This window comes from Thalia democratica, chromosome 5, assembly GCF_965202585.1.
Source record: "Thalia democratica chromosome 5, ktThaDemo2.hap1.1, whole genome shotgun sequence".
Taxonomy (NCBI): Eukaryota; Metazoa; Chordata; class Thaliacea; order Salpida; family Salpidae; genus Thalia; species Thalia democratica.
This window is the reverse complement of record NC_139169.1, coordinates 50,743,081-50,757,632: the sequence shown is the minus strand read 5'-3', so window position 1 is coordinate 50,757,632 and position 14,552 is coordinate 50,743,081. Positions and strand designations below refer to the sequence as shown.

At 25.6% G+C, this 14,552-nt stretch overlaps 1 protein-coding gene across 3 annotated transcripts in view; it reads left to right on the top strand.

Moving 5' to 3' along the window:
- LOC145835471 (coiled-coil domain-containing protein 78-like) overlaps nucleotides 1-3,631 on the top strand; it is a 77,382-nt gene extending 73,751 nt beyond the window's left edge. For all 3 annotated transcript variants that reach the window (XM_082943080.1, XM_082943079.1, XM_082943081.1), the window contains 2 exons: nucleotides 2,961-3,146; nucleotides 3,290-3,631. In XM_082943080.1, the coding sequence (XP_082799206.1) occupies nucleotides 2,961-3,146; nucleotides 3,290-3,401 (298 nt within the window). In that variant the 3' untranslated portion in view covers nucleotides 3,402-3,631. The remainder of the gene's footprint in view (nucleotides 1-2,960; nucleotides 3,147-3,289) is intronic.
- The last annotated feature ends 10,921 nt before the right edge of the window (nucleotides 3,632-14,552 follow it).

Sequence of the window (14,552 nt, the reverse complement as noted above, 5' to 3'; positions counted from 1 at the left end):
GTCAACTGGCCAACGGAGTATGGTCATTAAACAATATTTACCTTAAATAAAACCTCCTTTATAGGGCTATTAACAAAAGTGAAAATATAATAAGATTTTATGTAGAATCAAATGGAAACCCATTAAAAAAAAAGGTACCGGAGTTATAAATAATATTCACAAACAAATTATTTATTTATGTAGGATATTTTGGTGTTAGTTTTTGAATATACCTGATAGCGGTTGGTTTAAAGGTCGAGGAAGTTGGTTAAAGATATGTCTATGGGGATATTAAAACTTAAGATACTGAAAACTTTTATCTTCCCAGCCAGTAGTTAGTTACTCTTTCAAGAACATTTTGTATCTGGTTAACTAGTTTATGATTAGTTCAACTTTATTATAATTCCTGAAAGACAAGTTAAATAAGGTTTTAAAAATCCTTCTCTTAGTTATGTCATATGTTGTCTTTAAGATAATTGTTAACACAACCTCTACAATTAGTAACCCAATTGTTAAACTCAAATGTCTATATAGGACGTACATTGCAAGGTTTTAACTTAAGAAGAGACCAACATATTTCGAAAGCAATTAGAAAATAGATTGTTACCGGTTTGAATAAACCCACTAGCGAATCTTTTACTTTTGAAGAAGCTTGAGTGTGACAGTAATGATAATGATAATCATTTTTCAGTTTTATGTTAAGTACATAACTTGTATTACTTAAGAGTTTAAAATCTTTATTTGTAAAAACGTTTAAGCCTAAACAACTTGAACAACAATTTGTTTGTAAATCTAATCTGTTTAAATTGTTATAAAAGTGTTAGTTTATTTAATTGTATTTAATGCTTAATTAAAATTTTTCATCATTTTAACTGTTTGTTATTCTAAATCTTGTTTGTTAATTATTAAATGAGTATTTATGACGTAACTAAACTATATGTTTGCTCACAGTTTATTTATTTAGTTACTGTCGACTGTTAATTATAAGAATTAGCCAAAATATAATTTGTTTTTTACCTGTATAACGTATACTAAACCAGGCGTGGTGTCTAATATAAACACCAAAATATATTTATAATACTGGTTATGTTTATGGTCTTAAATATGTGGTGTCCAAGTGCTTAGCTAAACTATGTGTCTTACTTACTAGAAGCTTAAAATACTAAGTTTACAAATAATGTAATCTTATTTAAAGTAACTTATTTTTAAGTTGCAAGTTATAAAATACTTTAAATTAATTAAAAGTACTTTGTTATTAGTATATTGATTACAACAAGTCTGAAAGAAACTGTTTATATCACTAGACAACTTTTATTTATTTGTAAATACACCTTTTTGTTCTGAGGCTCGATTTCTTTATACTAGTAGTTTAAGCATTCTAACATTCTTACTACTTAATAGACTAAGTTTTAATGATAGTATAAGTTTAATTTGCGTTTGATAAATCGACTTTGTTAAGTTATTTAGCTAAGTCAATTCTAAACATTAGCTAAGAAACCGTCACCGATATTGTTATAATAGCGCGTTAAGTCAGTTAATTGCCAAGTCCGTGTATAATCTAAGTTACAACGTGGGCTGACCGGTTCAATTACACAAGTAAAAACTATGAAAAGTGATAAAAATCGTAAAGTTTGTAAATACTAAAAGTTTAGAACAATTAATGTTAGCTATTTGATATTCTTGATCTCAAAACTAGATGCTCATTGTTCTTAAACTCGTAGCTTTTAAATAGATGTTGAATTTAACTTGCTGATTCGTTGATCATGCGAACTTCGTCGCAGCTTAAGACGACACTCGGCACACAGCATAATTTAAAATTAACGCGTATTTGAAAGACAAACGTCGGTATATACGCATCGGAAATAAATTAACTTCTTCGAATAAATAATGCTTTTTTTTGGAATTGGGAAAATTGTTTTGAGAATGCTTAGAGAATATTATATTTTAAGGTTGTTTTAGTTTAAAAAAAATTCTTCGCATGTCTTTGGCACAACTGAAGAAATCATTTATGAACTTAGTAGTATAAGTAGTACAAATAAGTTAGTCAAATTAATTGAACAATTTCAATAATATTTGTTTTTAAACTAAACGTCTTGTGTGTCAAAATTTTATATAGAATAAATAATTAAATAAATTGTTCAAATTTATATATTAATATATAATAAATTTTTGGTTTAAAGTATATTTAATTTCAAATTTTGAATATTTCAATTATTAAATAATATATATAAACCGTACTACATTGTACAGAAGTTTGTCAATTTAAACAAGTTAAAGTTTAAAAAGTTTTACTTAGTTTTATAGATGCAAAAGCTAAATAGTTTGATATATTAAAGATATAGTTTGTCTCCGTAAAGTCATACAAGTTCGACACATACAATATACACCCTGATTTCACTAGAACACAAAATATCGAGTTACAATTGATTAAGTTATAAAGTTACTAATTTACAAAAGAAAATAAAAAATTAAAAACCTAGAAACGATCAAATAAAATATGTGCAAGTGCAAGTTAGAAAATTACAAGTTAGAAATGAACGCGACCTTTAAAAAAAAATATAAAAAATAACTGCTCCTTTTTATCATTCTCATGTTTTATAAGAGTATAAAAACTTTAAGATAATAAAAATACGTATTATATGATCAATAAAAAGTATTCTTAGTTTATATCTACCATCAATTCTAGTAAAACTTAATACTAACAAACATTATGATCAATAAAAATCTAGTTTGTATTTGTCTAGCACTAGCTCTAGTAAAACTTAATACTACTTAGAAATAAAGATTTTATACAAATTTAGATTCTGGTTGACTCACTATATAATTAGTAGAACAAAAGTTTAAACAGAAAATTTAAACTGCTTTTGATAGCTTAGCACAATTCCTAAAACTTTAAATTTTTACTTCATATTTATTTACTTTTATTTGTAAGTTCTGTCTACATAAAAACAACATGATAACCTTCTTATTAAAATTGACAGTTTGTCAACCCGAAAGCTATCTGCGTCTTCCACTTACTCTTCGTTGTCATTAAAGAAAATTAAATCTCTCGATAGCAAAGAGATTGCATCTATAGAAAAAGAGAGAGCTGATCTAATAACTAAAGTTAATGTTGCTGAACAAAGAACCGTAGAACAACAAGAATACATTGACTCTCATCTTAAAAAGTATATTCTTTAAGCATACTTAGTTTTAGTAACAAAATTTAATTAGCATGTTTAAAAACCAACTAACTTAACTCATATAACATTTTTAAGGTACTTATATAGTACCTATAGAAATTTGTTTGTAACTAAGCTGTTTTTCACAGATACAAAGAGGAGATAGTTCGTCTTCGTAAAGTCATACAAGATCAAAACATAGAAGTTGATCTCGCTCCATTGTCCCCTAATTTTACAAGAACTCAAAGTTTTCGATACTAAACATAAAAGTATACTTAGAAAACATTTCATTAATAAAATTAGCTTTAAAGTATAAAAAACTAACTTTTATAAAACTACTACGAAAAGTTTTCACCAAGTTATTTTTTATCTAAATAATCTAGTATTTACCTTTATAACACATAGTTTATGATTTGTTCTTTCTACAGTTTTCATGTATAGTTTTACAAACAAAATCCATGTAACAATAACTTCATTTAAACAGTTTTTTATTGGGCTAAATTGTTTAGAAAAATATTTGGTATTCGTAACAGAAATTTTTAATCCTTTTCTGTAATACAACTAGCATTCAATAAATTTTTTGGAAGATATCACTTATTAACAAAAGTTTTTGAAATTTTTGTTTAGTTTTACCTACTTTTTTTTTATGCGTTTTTAATGATTTGAAAAATTCATACAACTTATTTTACGTTTTAAAAAATTCAAATGATAATACTAGTGCAAATAAAATATTTTTTTCACGACCAGGTTTCGGTAGCAAAAAAAAACTTGTTAACTTTGAAATAGTTTTAAAATAAGTTATGAACAGTTTTTCTAATTTTTTATGTTTTTATTGATATGAATTCATAGCTTAGTTTTTTTCTTAACTTTTTGATTATACTTTAAGTTTTACGTATACTAAGTCGATGTGGTTTTACGTAAAGATTGTATATATTTATAGATCAACAGTATTTTCAATCCTTTTTTTTCAGAAATTCTTTAAACGTTAGACGAATTGGAAAACATAAAACTTCTTCAATTTTACTCTTAGCACTCTTATATTGTGTTATAAAGTTATGAGTTTTTATAAATACAACTTCTATACTTTTAAAAAGATCCGTTATATATTTCTTAATTAAAAACTCAGAAATACTTCGTACAAACATTAAAATAAAAGATCTTAGATATACGTTGTTTCTGAAATTTAAAATTAGTTTTAAGTAAAATGAACGAGCTTATTTAATTTGGAGTTTAATAAAAACTACTACAAATACATTCTTAGTTACTCAAATTACATTGCAAAAGACTTTTTCAGCTCACAAAGAACATCATTTAATAAATACGTTTTTTTTAATACATTACGAAAAAATAAACCTTTGTTAAAGTCTTAACTTTAAACTTTCGAAAAATTTAAATTTAAAACGAAGTTTGTTTTTATTTTTATTTTTGCTATTATAAAGTTTTAGTCAGTTTGACAAAATCTAGTTAATTTTCTTTTGTATTTAAAAAATGTTTAAGCAGGTTGACTATTAAAATTTTTTATTATTTCAAATAAAAGTTTAGTTTGTTAACACTATGAAAAATTCTAATCTCACAATTGAAAACATAATGTTTGTTTTTATCTTGGTTTTATATGTGGTGAAAACCTCCTAAGCTCTAGAAAGCATTTGTTGATGATAATATCATAAGAAAACTTATCTATTTCCTTAAATCAAGTAGTTTAAGCTTTTGGTTGTATTTTGTGATGTATATTTAGTATATATCTATTGTTAAATTTACATAATTAGTTAGTTTTACGAATAAATTTTACAAGCTCAGTGAGTAAACCTACATATTGTTTATTAATTATAACGAAACCACTCGTAGGTTGTCTTGAAAGTGATTCTCGTTAGGTGGAGTTTAGTAATTACTAAATATATTTAAATTACTCTCTATGTGATGGGGTCGGCAACCTATTTTAAACCATCTTGTGAAACCAAATTAAATTAAACTTTTCATTTACAAACATTTTTAAATTTACGCTAGTATGATTTTTAGTAAACAGTTAGTAGAGCTTCATAAATAAGTACATAGTGCAAAATTAGCTTTGAAAATTTACTATTGTATGATTATTTTTTTATTACACGCCCTACTATTTTTTTTTAACAATTACGGCCTACACAAAAATATATATAGTGTAAAGGCTTTTTTCAATACTTAATCACGCGTTTTTTACGGACTGCTCTTTGGCTGTGGACGCTCTTTTTCTTGACCATTTCTTAAATGTGGACGCTTTTCTTCCGGAGAGCTCCTTAGCTGTAGACACTTTTCTTATTGACTGGCTTCTTAGCTGACCTTTGGTTGTTGATTCTTTGTTGTCAATAAGTGCTTTTTCGTGTCATCTGGTTGTTAATTTGTCGTTGTCAATGGGTTGCTGGTATCAATTGGTTGTTGTCGTCAATGGATTTATGACATCATCTGGTAATTGACTTACTTCGTCTTTGTCAATGAATTGCTCTAATCTGGACTGGTTGCTGTTTGTCAACTCGCTCTGGGAACTCGTTTTTTTATGGCGTCGATTTAAAAAGTACTGATAAGTTTTGTGTTTAAACCTGACTCATAAGAAATAACTTGGTAGTTTTTTAAGCGAAAATTTCACAGCAAGCAAAAAAAAAAGTAAAAAAAAATAAAAGCTATAAAAACTACAAGACCTATGGTATACTCACAATTCCAACCCACACAATTCCCACCCGTTTATTTTTTATTTATGGTTTTTATTTTTACTATCACTGTTACACCTTACCCTTGGTCGGTAAACAGTTAAAAAATTTGATCGATGGGAGTTGTTCGCGGGTTGGAACTAAGCGTATCCCAACAGCTACCAATCTAATACGGGACTACAAATACAGTTTTTTATGTACATCGACACAAGACAAAAAAAAGACTAAACTACTTTGGTAGTTAATGAAAATAAGGTCTATTGTATTTCCTATCTTGGTTTAGGAGGTATGTCATCCATTTTTTTATATAACTAGATACGGAATAGAATTCTATTAGATAACGAGAAAAAATAAAGAGTTGTATGAGTAATTAACTGTGGTAAGATAGTTAAAAAAAATCAACATCTGGTGATAGAAATAAAAGATACATGTATATGTCAAATGAATTGATGTAATCTTTGGAAAAACTTTTTAAAATTCTTTTAGTGACATCTGGTGAAAATCTTTACTCACTGAGTATTTAAATAAAACTTTAAATATTCTTTAGTTTTTTTATTTTTTGAGATATAAGAGAAAAAGCACATATGTAAACTAAAAGGAAAAAAAATTATATTTACTGTCACAGGTTTTTAAAAAAAAGTTATTAATAAAAACTTTTTGGTATATAGCAGAGATAAGAAAAATTTAATTATTAATGACAAAAAATCGTATTTATAAAAACAAAAGTTTGATACTATGCAGAAAACGTCTTAACTTAACGAGTTTAGCTGTACAACATATTTTTAAACGCTACACTTAGCACGTGGAATCTTGCGGTTTATAGTCTCGACTAATGATAACTAATTTACTCCTTATTACGTAAAGCAATACACTTAATCGATTAAGAATTGATGTTTTTTTTTTGTGAAAGGCTCTTATTTCAAACTGTTTATGCTTAATATTAGTCTTTTTCGTTTTTTGTGACACCATTATATATTGTAAAAATTTATAAACAAATTAAAGGCATTTTATAATCTTAAAACTGAATAACGTTAGGAATTTTGCATCTAATAATTTTAAGGCCAGCAGGCTAGACTATAAACTACAAATATTAAATTTAAATCTTAGTATAGATAATCATACTTAAATCAACTAACAACTAGTCGAAAATGGCACATAAATAGTTCTTTTTTAATTTTTGACAAGTTCTTTTCAAACGCTTATTTAAAGTTTGGTTTTAACAACATAATTAAATTGTTTGTTGAACAACAAAAATAAGTGCTCAAAATGTTTAGTCAAAGGACCTGGTGTGCGCTGGACTGGACATTTATCTTTTATTCTAAAAACTGACAGTTATACTGACTCTACTTACAATGTCCTGCTTTTTTTTTAACAAGTACGATCTGCACCAAAAAATCTAACTAATATGGTCCGCTGACAAGAAAAGTTGTCTAACACTACTGTATAACATATATTTTAGATAACACAAAATGTGAGTATGACTTTATACATTTTTGCATCTACTAAGTTATCAAGAAGCTGTTGCAAAACAGTAATAGTTAAAAAAACGTAACCTACATACTTTTTTTTTCTGTACCCTGTAACAAAAGGGTTTTGTTTCAGCTTAATTTTGTTTCAACAGTTAAAAATATATTCAGTTTATACCATAGTATTCTTATTTGTCTTTAAAGTTCCTTTGCCAACACTACTAAAAGCTTTACTTACATCTAGTAGGACCGCATAAACTGCTCAATTCTTATTAAAAGTGAACAAAAATCTCTACAACAAACTCAGACAAAGACAAGGCAGTATATAAGCTCCTTTGCAACCAAATCAAAAATTACTTAAGGTAGTTATTTTATTTATATAATATAAGCTATGCAAACAATTTTATAAAATTTTTTAGTTATTTGATTTAAATAAGATAAAACTTAATTGGTTTGCTTATAGTTTTCTAGTAAAGTTTTAAGTCCTGACAAAACTTAAATTCTTAAAATGCCAAACTATTCTATTTCGCTAATTACCGGAATTAAAAGAACTGTTTTTTTTTTAGTTAACTAAAAGTATTCTAAACACAGTGTATTTGCTAATTTAATGAATTATCGTAAAACTTTTTGTTTTGTTATTAATAAAACAAAAGTTGCTTTTTATTTTTTTATTTCTTTTTGTATGTTAAAAAGCTTGTAAATTTTTATTTTGCATTAGTAAAAACTTCGAGTGGAACTGATAGAATAGGAATTAACCATTTTGTTGAAACTAATCGGTTTTAAATTGATTTGAATGGAAAACAAATATAGAAATATTTTTGATTAAAAAGGATCTAGATAGAAAGTGAATCGATTGATTTTAAAACAGATTTAAATTAATACTATACAAAACATTAGATTACATACGAAGAAACCTAAGTCGTATTTGCCTGACCGCTGTATACAATACAAACTCACGACTAATATTTGCTATGTTTAAAGAAGACTTGTTGATTGCTTCCAGAAAGCTTTACTATACAGTATTTAGTAATTACAATCGTAACGTCAATTTAATGAGTTGCTAAGATTACGTTATAAAAAGTTTGCAACCGTTAACTGTAGAGTGTTAAATTCAAAACTAAATAGAATTAACCTTGCTGACTGCCAAAACAAAAAGCGTTCTTTTTTGACCCGAGAGTTTGTAAAATTGAAAGGTAATAAAGGAAAACTAAGATAGAAAAAGACAAATAAAAAGAATTTTTTTTTAATTTGTGCTGTTTAAATGTTTTGCTCCGTATTTTGTACAAACTGCTTATTGATCGTGTTAGCATGCGACTTAGAGCAAATTAAACTGTTAGCAGGTCATTCTTAAAATTTAAGTTGTTTAAATTAACAAATGTTTTAAAATGTTTTTATGTTCATTTCGTTTTAATTTCTATTTATTTTCGTAATAAAATATCTTTTTTGTTATGATGTTGCAGTTTGTTTATAAATAATTATAGGTGCAACAAAAAAAAATAATTGAGTTTTTCATAAAGTAAATATTGAAAAATACAACTGTTATATTTAAATTTTTTTTTTGGTTTTCGTGAAACAATCTATGAGTACAATTTGAAATAGAAAAACGATTAGATAAAGAAACTATGTCTTAGATTTTTCTCTAAATGGGTATGCTACTTAATATTTCTATTAGGTCGAAAAATATTAAACATCGTTATCTTAGTTGTTTTCTGGAAATATATTACATATATGTTTTTTTATACGTCAAAAGACAAATATTTCAATCAAAACTATACATAATTTTTATTTACTGAATTTTATAACTGTTTTAGAGAAATTATTAAAAGTTCTTTCTTGTCTAAAAAGTTTTTGAAGCATTAAAGGTTGTGTAGGAACATTATAGTATGGTTGAAACTTGAAAGTGTAGAAAAGTTTACATTAGGAAAGGAGATACTGACAAATTTGTAAGTCTTACTAAAGGGGACTTTTAAAAAACATTCGTGTACTTAAAACAGGGCTAATAACCAAATAAGAATTTACTAAACAATTCTTAAAAACAGCAAAAAAAAAAAGAACAAACTTACAGTATATACTTACAACTTGAACTAATAGACTGGTATGAAATTAAATGAATCTAACATATTTATTAATAAAATCATCGAAACATAGCAGTGAAATAAAAAACTATCTTTAAGACAAGAAAGTCATTTCACTAAGATTATTTTATTTGTTTAAAATATAGTTTTTATTTTTTGGTTAAATAATATTTAAAATTAAAATTTAACATGATGTAACACATTTTGCCTAGAAAAATTTATTATTGCAAAGTTACACTGTTTGAGATTGATTTTTTTACCATAAAATAACACATTTTTATTAATTCCTTTGATCAATTATTTAGTATTTGGAATGAGAGTTTATTGCTAGAAGTTAGTTACAATTGCAGTTACACTGTCTTAAAATAAAATTTCTTTAATCTTAAAAACATGAAGTTTTAAACAATTTCTAAATGAATAATAACAAATTTCAATCAGCAAATATCTGATGTATGCAATAAAGTTTTTTTATGTTGTAACATGTCGGATTTCATTTGTTATAAAAAACATTTGAAACAGCATTACAGTATCTTTTTAATAGTTTTATACCATTTGAAAAGTTTTTTTTACCTATAATTCAAAGTTATACTATAAACCAATTAGGAAAATTGTACTATTTGTCCTAGACACTTGTCCTGAAAAAGACATTAAAAGGTTTCCTAATAGTGTGTGAATCCATAACCAAATGATTTTAGTAAGTACCTAGCATAATGTCACACCAATATTAAGCTAAAATTATATAATGTTCAATGTCTTTTTTTACCATAAATTTAGACTAAAAATCAATGTATTTTGCGTAAAAAGTCTAAAAAGATACAAGCTACATAAATGGTTGTTTACTTATTTAAAAATAAACAAGATAATAACTTATAAGTAAGAGATTGTATTTGTATAACTTTTTTTTTATGCATAACTACAAAAACTTCTAATTATTTCTAATCTAATATTTAAAAAGGACTTTTAGACAATAAGTTTAAAAACTTTATATCAATTAAAATGAAATAAATTTTACTTTTAGCCTAAAATTATGTTTAAAAACACATCAAACATTATATAATTACAGCTTGATATTGGTGCAACATCATGTTAGGTAATTACCAAGTTTTTTTGTGCACCAAATCCTAGAAGTAAAAATTTCGATTATTTTTGTCATTCAATAAAAAATAATCTCAAAAGCCTGGAAAAAAATTAATAAAAAAAACAGTAATCACCCTCCTTCTGCCATCAGACAGGGTTGCCAAGAAACCAGGAAAAACCTGGAATTTAAAAAATTTTGAAAAAACCTATTAAAACTTGGATTTTCAAACAAGATTCACTTAAAACCTTAAAAACCAAGAATTTTAAACTCTTTTTACACTTAAGGTAATAAAATTTTAGTTATATACAAAAAACATAATCTATAGATTTTTTTAAACCATTAATTTTTTAGAATAAAAAACACCTTTAACTTAACTTACATATATTTTTTCCAGTGTTGTCTTACTACTTATGACAGTCTTTTACTTTAAATTTAGTTTTATAATAAAATTGGACCTAAAAACTTGTTCTCTTAAATACCTGAAAAAAATTATCTTAAACATTTGGCAATCCAGCATGAAATCACAATCTTAACATTTTTTACCATCTAGATTGATAATACTCTTCAACTATATATACAAGTTTTCTTTACTATATTTGCAATAATTTTGGAAAAATTAGGTTCTAATTTTTAACTAACACTTGATATGTGATTAATAGTCTTCAAAAAAAAGTCTTTCTTAGACCACCTAGGCAAGTTTGATCTTTTATGAAATTAACTGTTTAGTTTCATCAAAAAATTCTTTTTTTTTATAACAAAAGTTTTGTTTATTCAAAATTTGGTTCTATCACAACTCTTTTTTGAAAAACATATATGTGCAATATTGCAATAAACAGTAAAAAAGGTTAAAAGCATAAATTTTTAAACTAGTTAGTTCTTTTTAGAATTTTTATTTTCTTATTTGATTTTAAATAATAATTAAAAAAATAAAAATTAATTTCAAAAATGTTTTTTTTTTCTCAAAGTTAGTTATTGATAACGAAGTATTTACATATTTATTAAAGAAATAAACTTTTAAAACTTGATACAAAAATTGTCTAAAATATTGTTATTTTAGCAACCAGTTATAAATTTTGTATTTTGAATAACTTATTTTTCTAAAAATGTGTGTACTTGTGAACTAGAGCTGAAAATTTAAAAATTTGAGTTGTTTTAAAGTCAAAAATTGATTCAATAAAAAATCTAGAAGACTGAATAAAATATTACTAAGAAACTTAACTAGTTAAAAATAAATACTATCAAAAAAAAAGTGGTATTAAATGCTAAATAAGATTTTTAAAGTTATACTGGTTGCTAGACAGCAATTTTTTAGACAAGTTTTGTTTGAATTTTAAAATGTTTATTTTTCTAAAGAAAGATAAGTATTTGGTTATTAAAACCAAATTTTTACAAAATAAGAGTCATTATTGATAGTTTTTATAAAAAAATTGAAAAAATTATTCATTAAAGGACTAATTTACTTCAGAAGTTGATGATGTTTCTACTCCATTGGTTGATACAATAACACTCATAAGTTGTACTTGCTTTAAAAATTGATGAAATTGTACCTTTAATTTAAAAGTATACATGGTTTTGAGAAAAAAAATAATTGCTTCAGAAGTTCGTAAGTTTTATATTTCTCCTCATTGCTACAATATTGCAGGTGTTATCAGTACAGTTTTGGGCTCTTTTTACTTCTTTTATATATCTCACTAAACTCATGCTCACTCAGACTAGTTTTTAAACACTGAGCTGACTTCTTTGCTCCAAAAAATGGTACCCTATAAAATACTTACATAAATTGGTTTTAACAATGGCAGAGATCACATAATTAAGTTTTTGAAGCATATTTAAGGGCATAGGGGGGGGTAAACACCCTTTTTTGGTTTTTGATCTTATTTTATATAGTTTTTACTAAGCTACAAGATGCTTTTTACAGATTTTAAAAATTCAAAATATTTTTTTAGATATAGCCGGTCAAAGTCGGAGGCTACAATAGGATCCTTATGGGAGGCGCAAACTAAAACGGCAAATAACTAGAAATCACTAAAAATCTATCTCCTCCTACATTTTTTGAGCTAACTACCTCAAATTTTCAGGAAATGTTCCTTGCAATATTTAGAAAATTCTGTCGGAACAGAATTTAAAAAAATTAAAAAATAAAAATTCTATAATAAAAAAACTAAAAAAAAACTGTTTTTTTTGTTTATTTTTTTTTTTAAATTTTTATTTTTCAATTTTTTAAAAATTCCTTCCGACAGAATTTTCTAAATATATCAAGGAATGTTTCCTGAAAATTTGAGGTAGTTATCTCAAAAAACGTAGGAGAAGATAGATTTTTAGTGAAATAGTCTATTTTTGCTGTTTTAGTTTGCGCCTCCCATAAGAAACCTATTGTTGCCTCCGACTTTGACCGGCTATATCTCAAAAATTATTTTGAATTTTTAAAATCTGTAAAAAGCATCTTGTAACTTAGTAAAAACTATATAAAATAAGATCAAAAACCAAAAAAGGGTGTTTACCCCCCCCTATGCCCTTAACTTAAGATTTATAAATTTTCATAGGGATTTAGGATTACCAACATATTTTTTATGATAATACATTGATGTCATATGACAAGCAATGAAAATATTGATTTTAGCCAAAATCTTGTCATAAAAATTGATTTCTTGATTTTTAGGATTTTGTTCCGACAGAATTTTCTAAATACTTTAATAAACAATGAACTTCACCGCAAGATCAACAACAGCAGCATCCAAGACAATCCTACGACCTGTTTCGTCCTAATTAGGACTCATCAGGCAGGAATAGTCTTGAGAAACTGCTGTTGTGATCTTAACCAAGCAGGCTTAAGTACAATGTACTGAAGCGACCTTTTGTGGTTATTCCTGCCTGATGAGTCTTAATTAGGACGAAACCAGTCGTAGGATTGTCTTGGATGCTGTTGTTGTTGATCTTGCGGTGAAGTTCATTGTTAATCATTGATGACATAAAACATCTCAACTTTGTTGATGATGGCTGAAATAAATACTGGCTGAATATTTTAAGAAATGTTTCCTGAAAGTTTGATATAATTATCTTAAAGAACGCAGGAAATAAATTTTTAGTTATTTGCCGTTTTATTTTGGGCCTCCCATGAGGAATCTATTGTAGTCTCTGAATTTGACTAACTTAATCTCAAAAACTATTTTGAGTTTTAAAATCTGTAAAAAGCAACTTTTAGCTCACTTAGAACTCAAAAAAATATAATAAAACCGTGAAAAAGTTATTTATCCCTCCCTATGCCCTTGAATATTTTTTCTTAAAATTTGCTTTCCATTAAGTCCTTTTGTTAGTACTATGGTATTTTTAGGTATCAAAGCTTTATTAATATAATAAAAAAAAATTATAAACTCAAGGTGACTCAGATAAGATTAGTATAACTCTTTTTGCCTCATAAAGTAGCAATCTTGTTTTGTAAATCAAACAGTCTTATTAATAACTCAACTTAATTTTTTAACTTTTATCTTTTATTTTGTTTGACAATTAGTATGTAACTGTTAGTGCATAAACAATTCAAAACACTATTTTAGTAAATAATCTGATAAGGATTCAAAATTTTTATTACAAATAGTTTTTTGTATTATGCTTAAATTTTTTATCTTTATTACCTCAAAGAATGTTAAATTTTTAGTTGTGCATGTTTAGTATTTAAAATTTTGCTAAATATTAAAAGACAAATCTTAATCTTTAAGTATTTATAAAAATTTTATTATTTTACATCTTTTAATATCTCTTTTAACAGTTAAGTGAAATTTAAGATATGAGCCTCAACATTTTTACACTTACTCTAAAAAATAAGACACTTATTTAATATAAAAAGTTTCACTTATTAATATGAAAATTAAAGCTTTTTTTTAAATACCTTAGAGTTAAAACATAATCCTTAAGTATATGTTAACCAGGGTAGCCACTAAACTTGGAATCCTGGAAAAACCTGGAATTTGTCAAATTAAGCTGAAAAACCTGGAGTATGAGAAATATTGGTAAAAACCTGGAATTTCAAACAATTTTTATATGTTAATTATCAAAATTTTAATTTAAATCAGAAAATCTATCATATAGATCAGTGGTCTTCAAGCTAATCAAAATCTGTG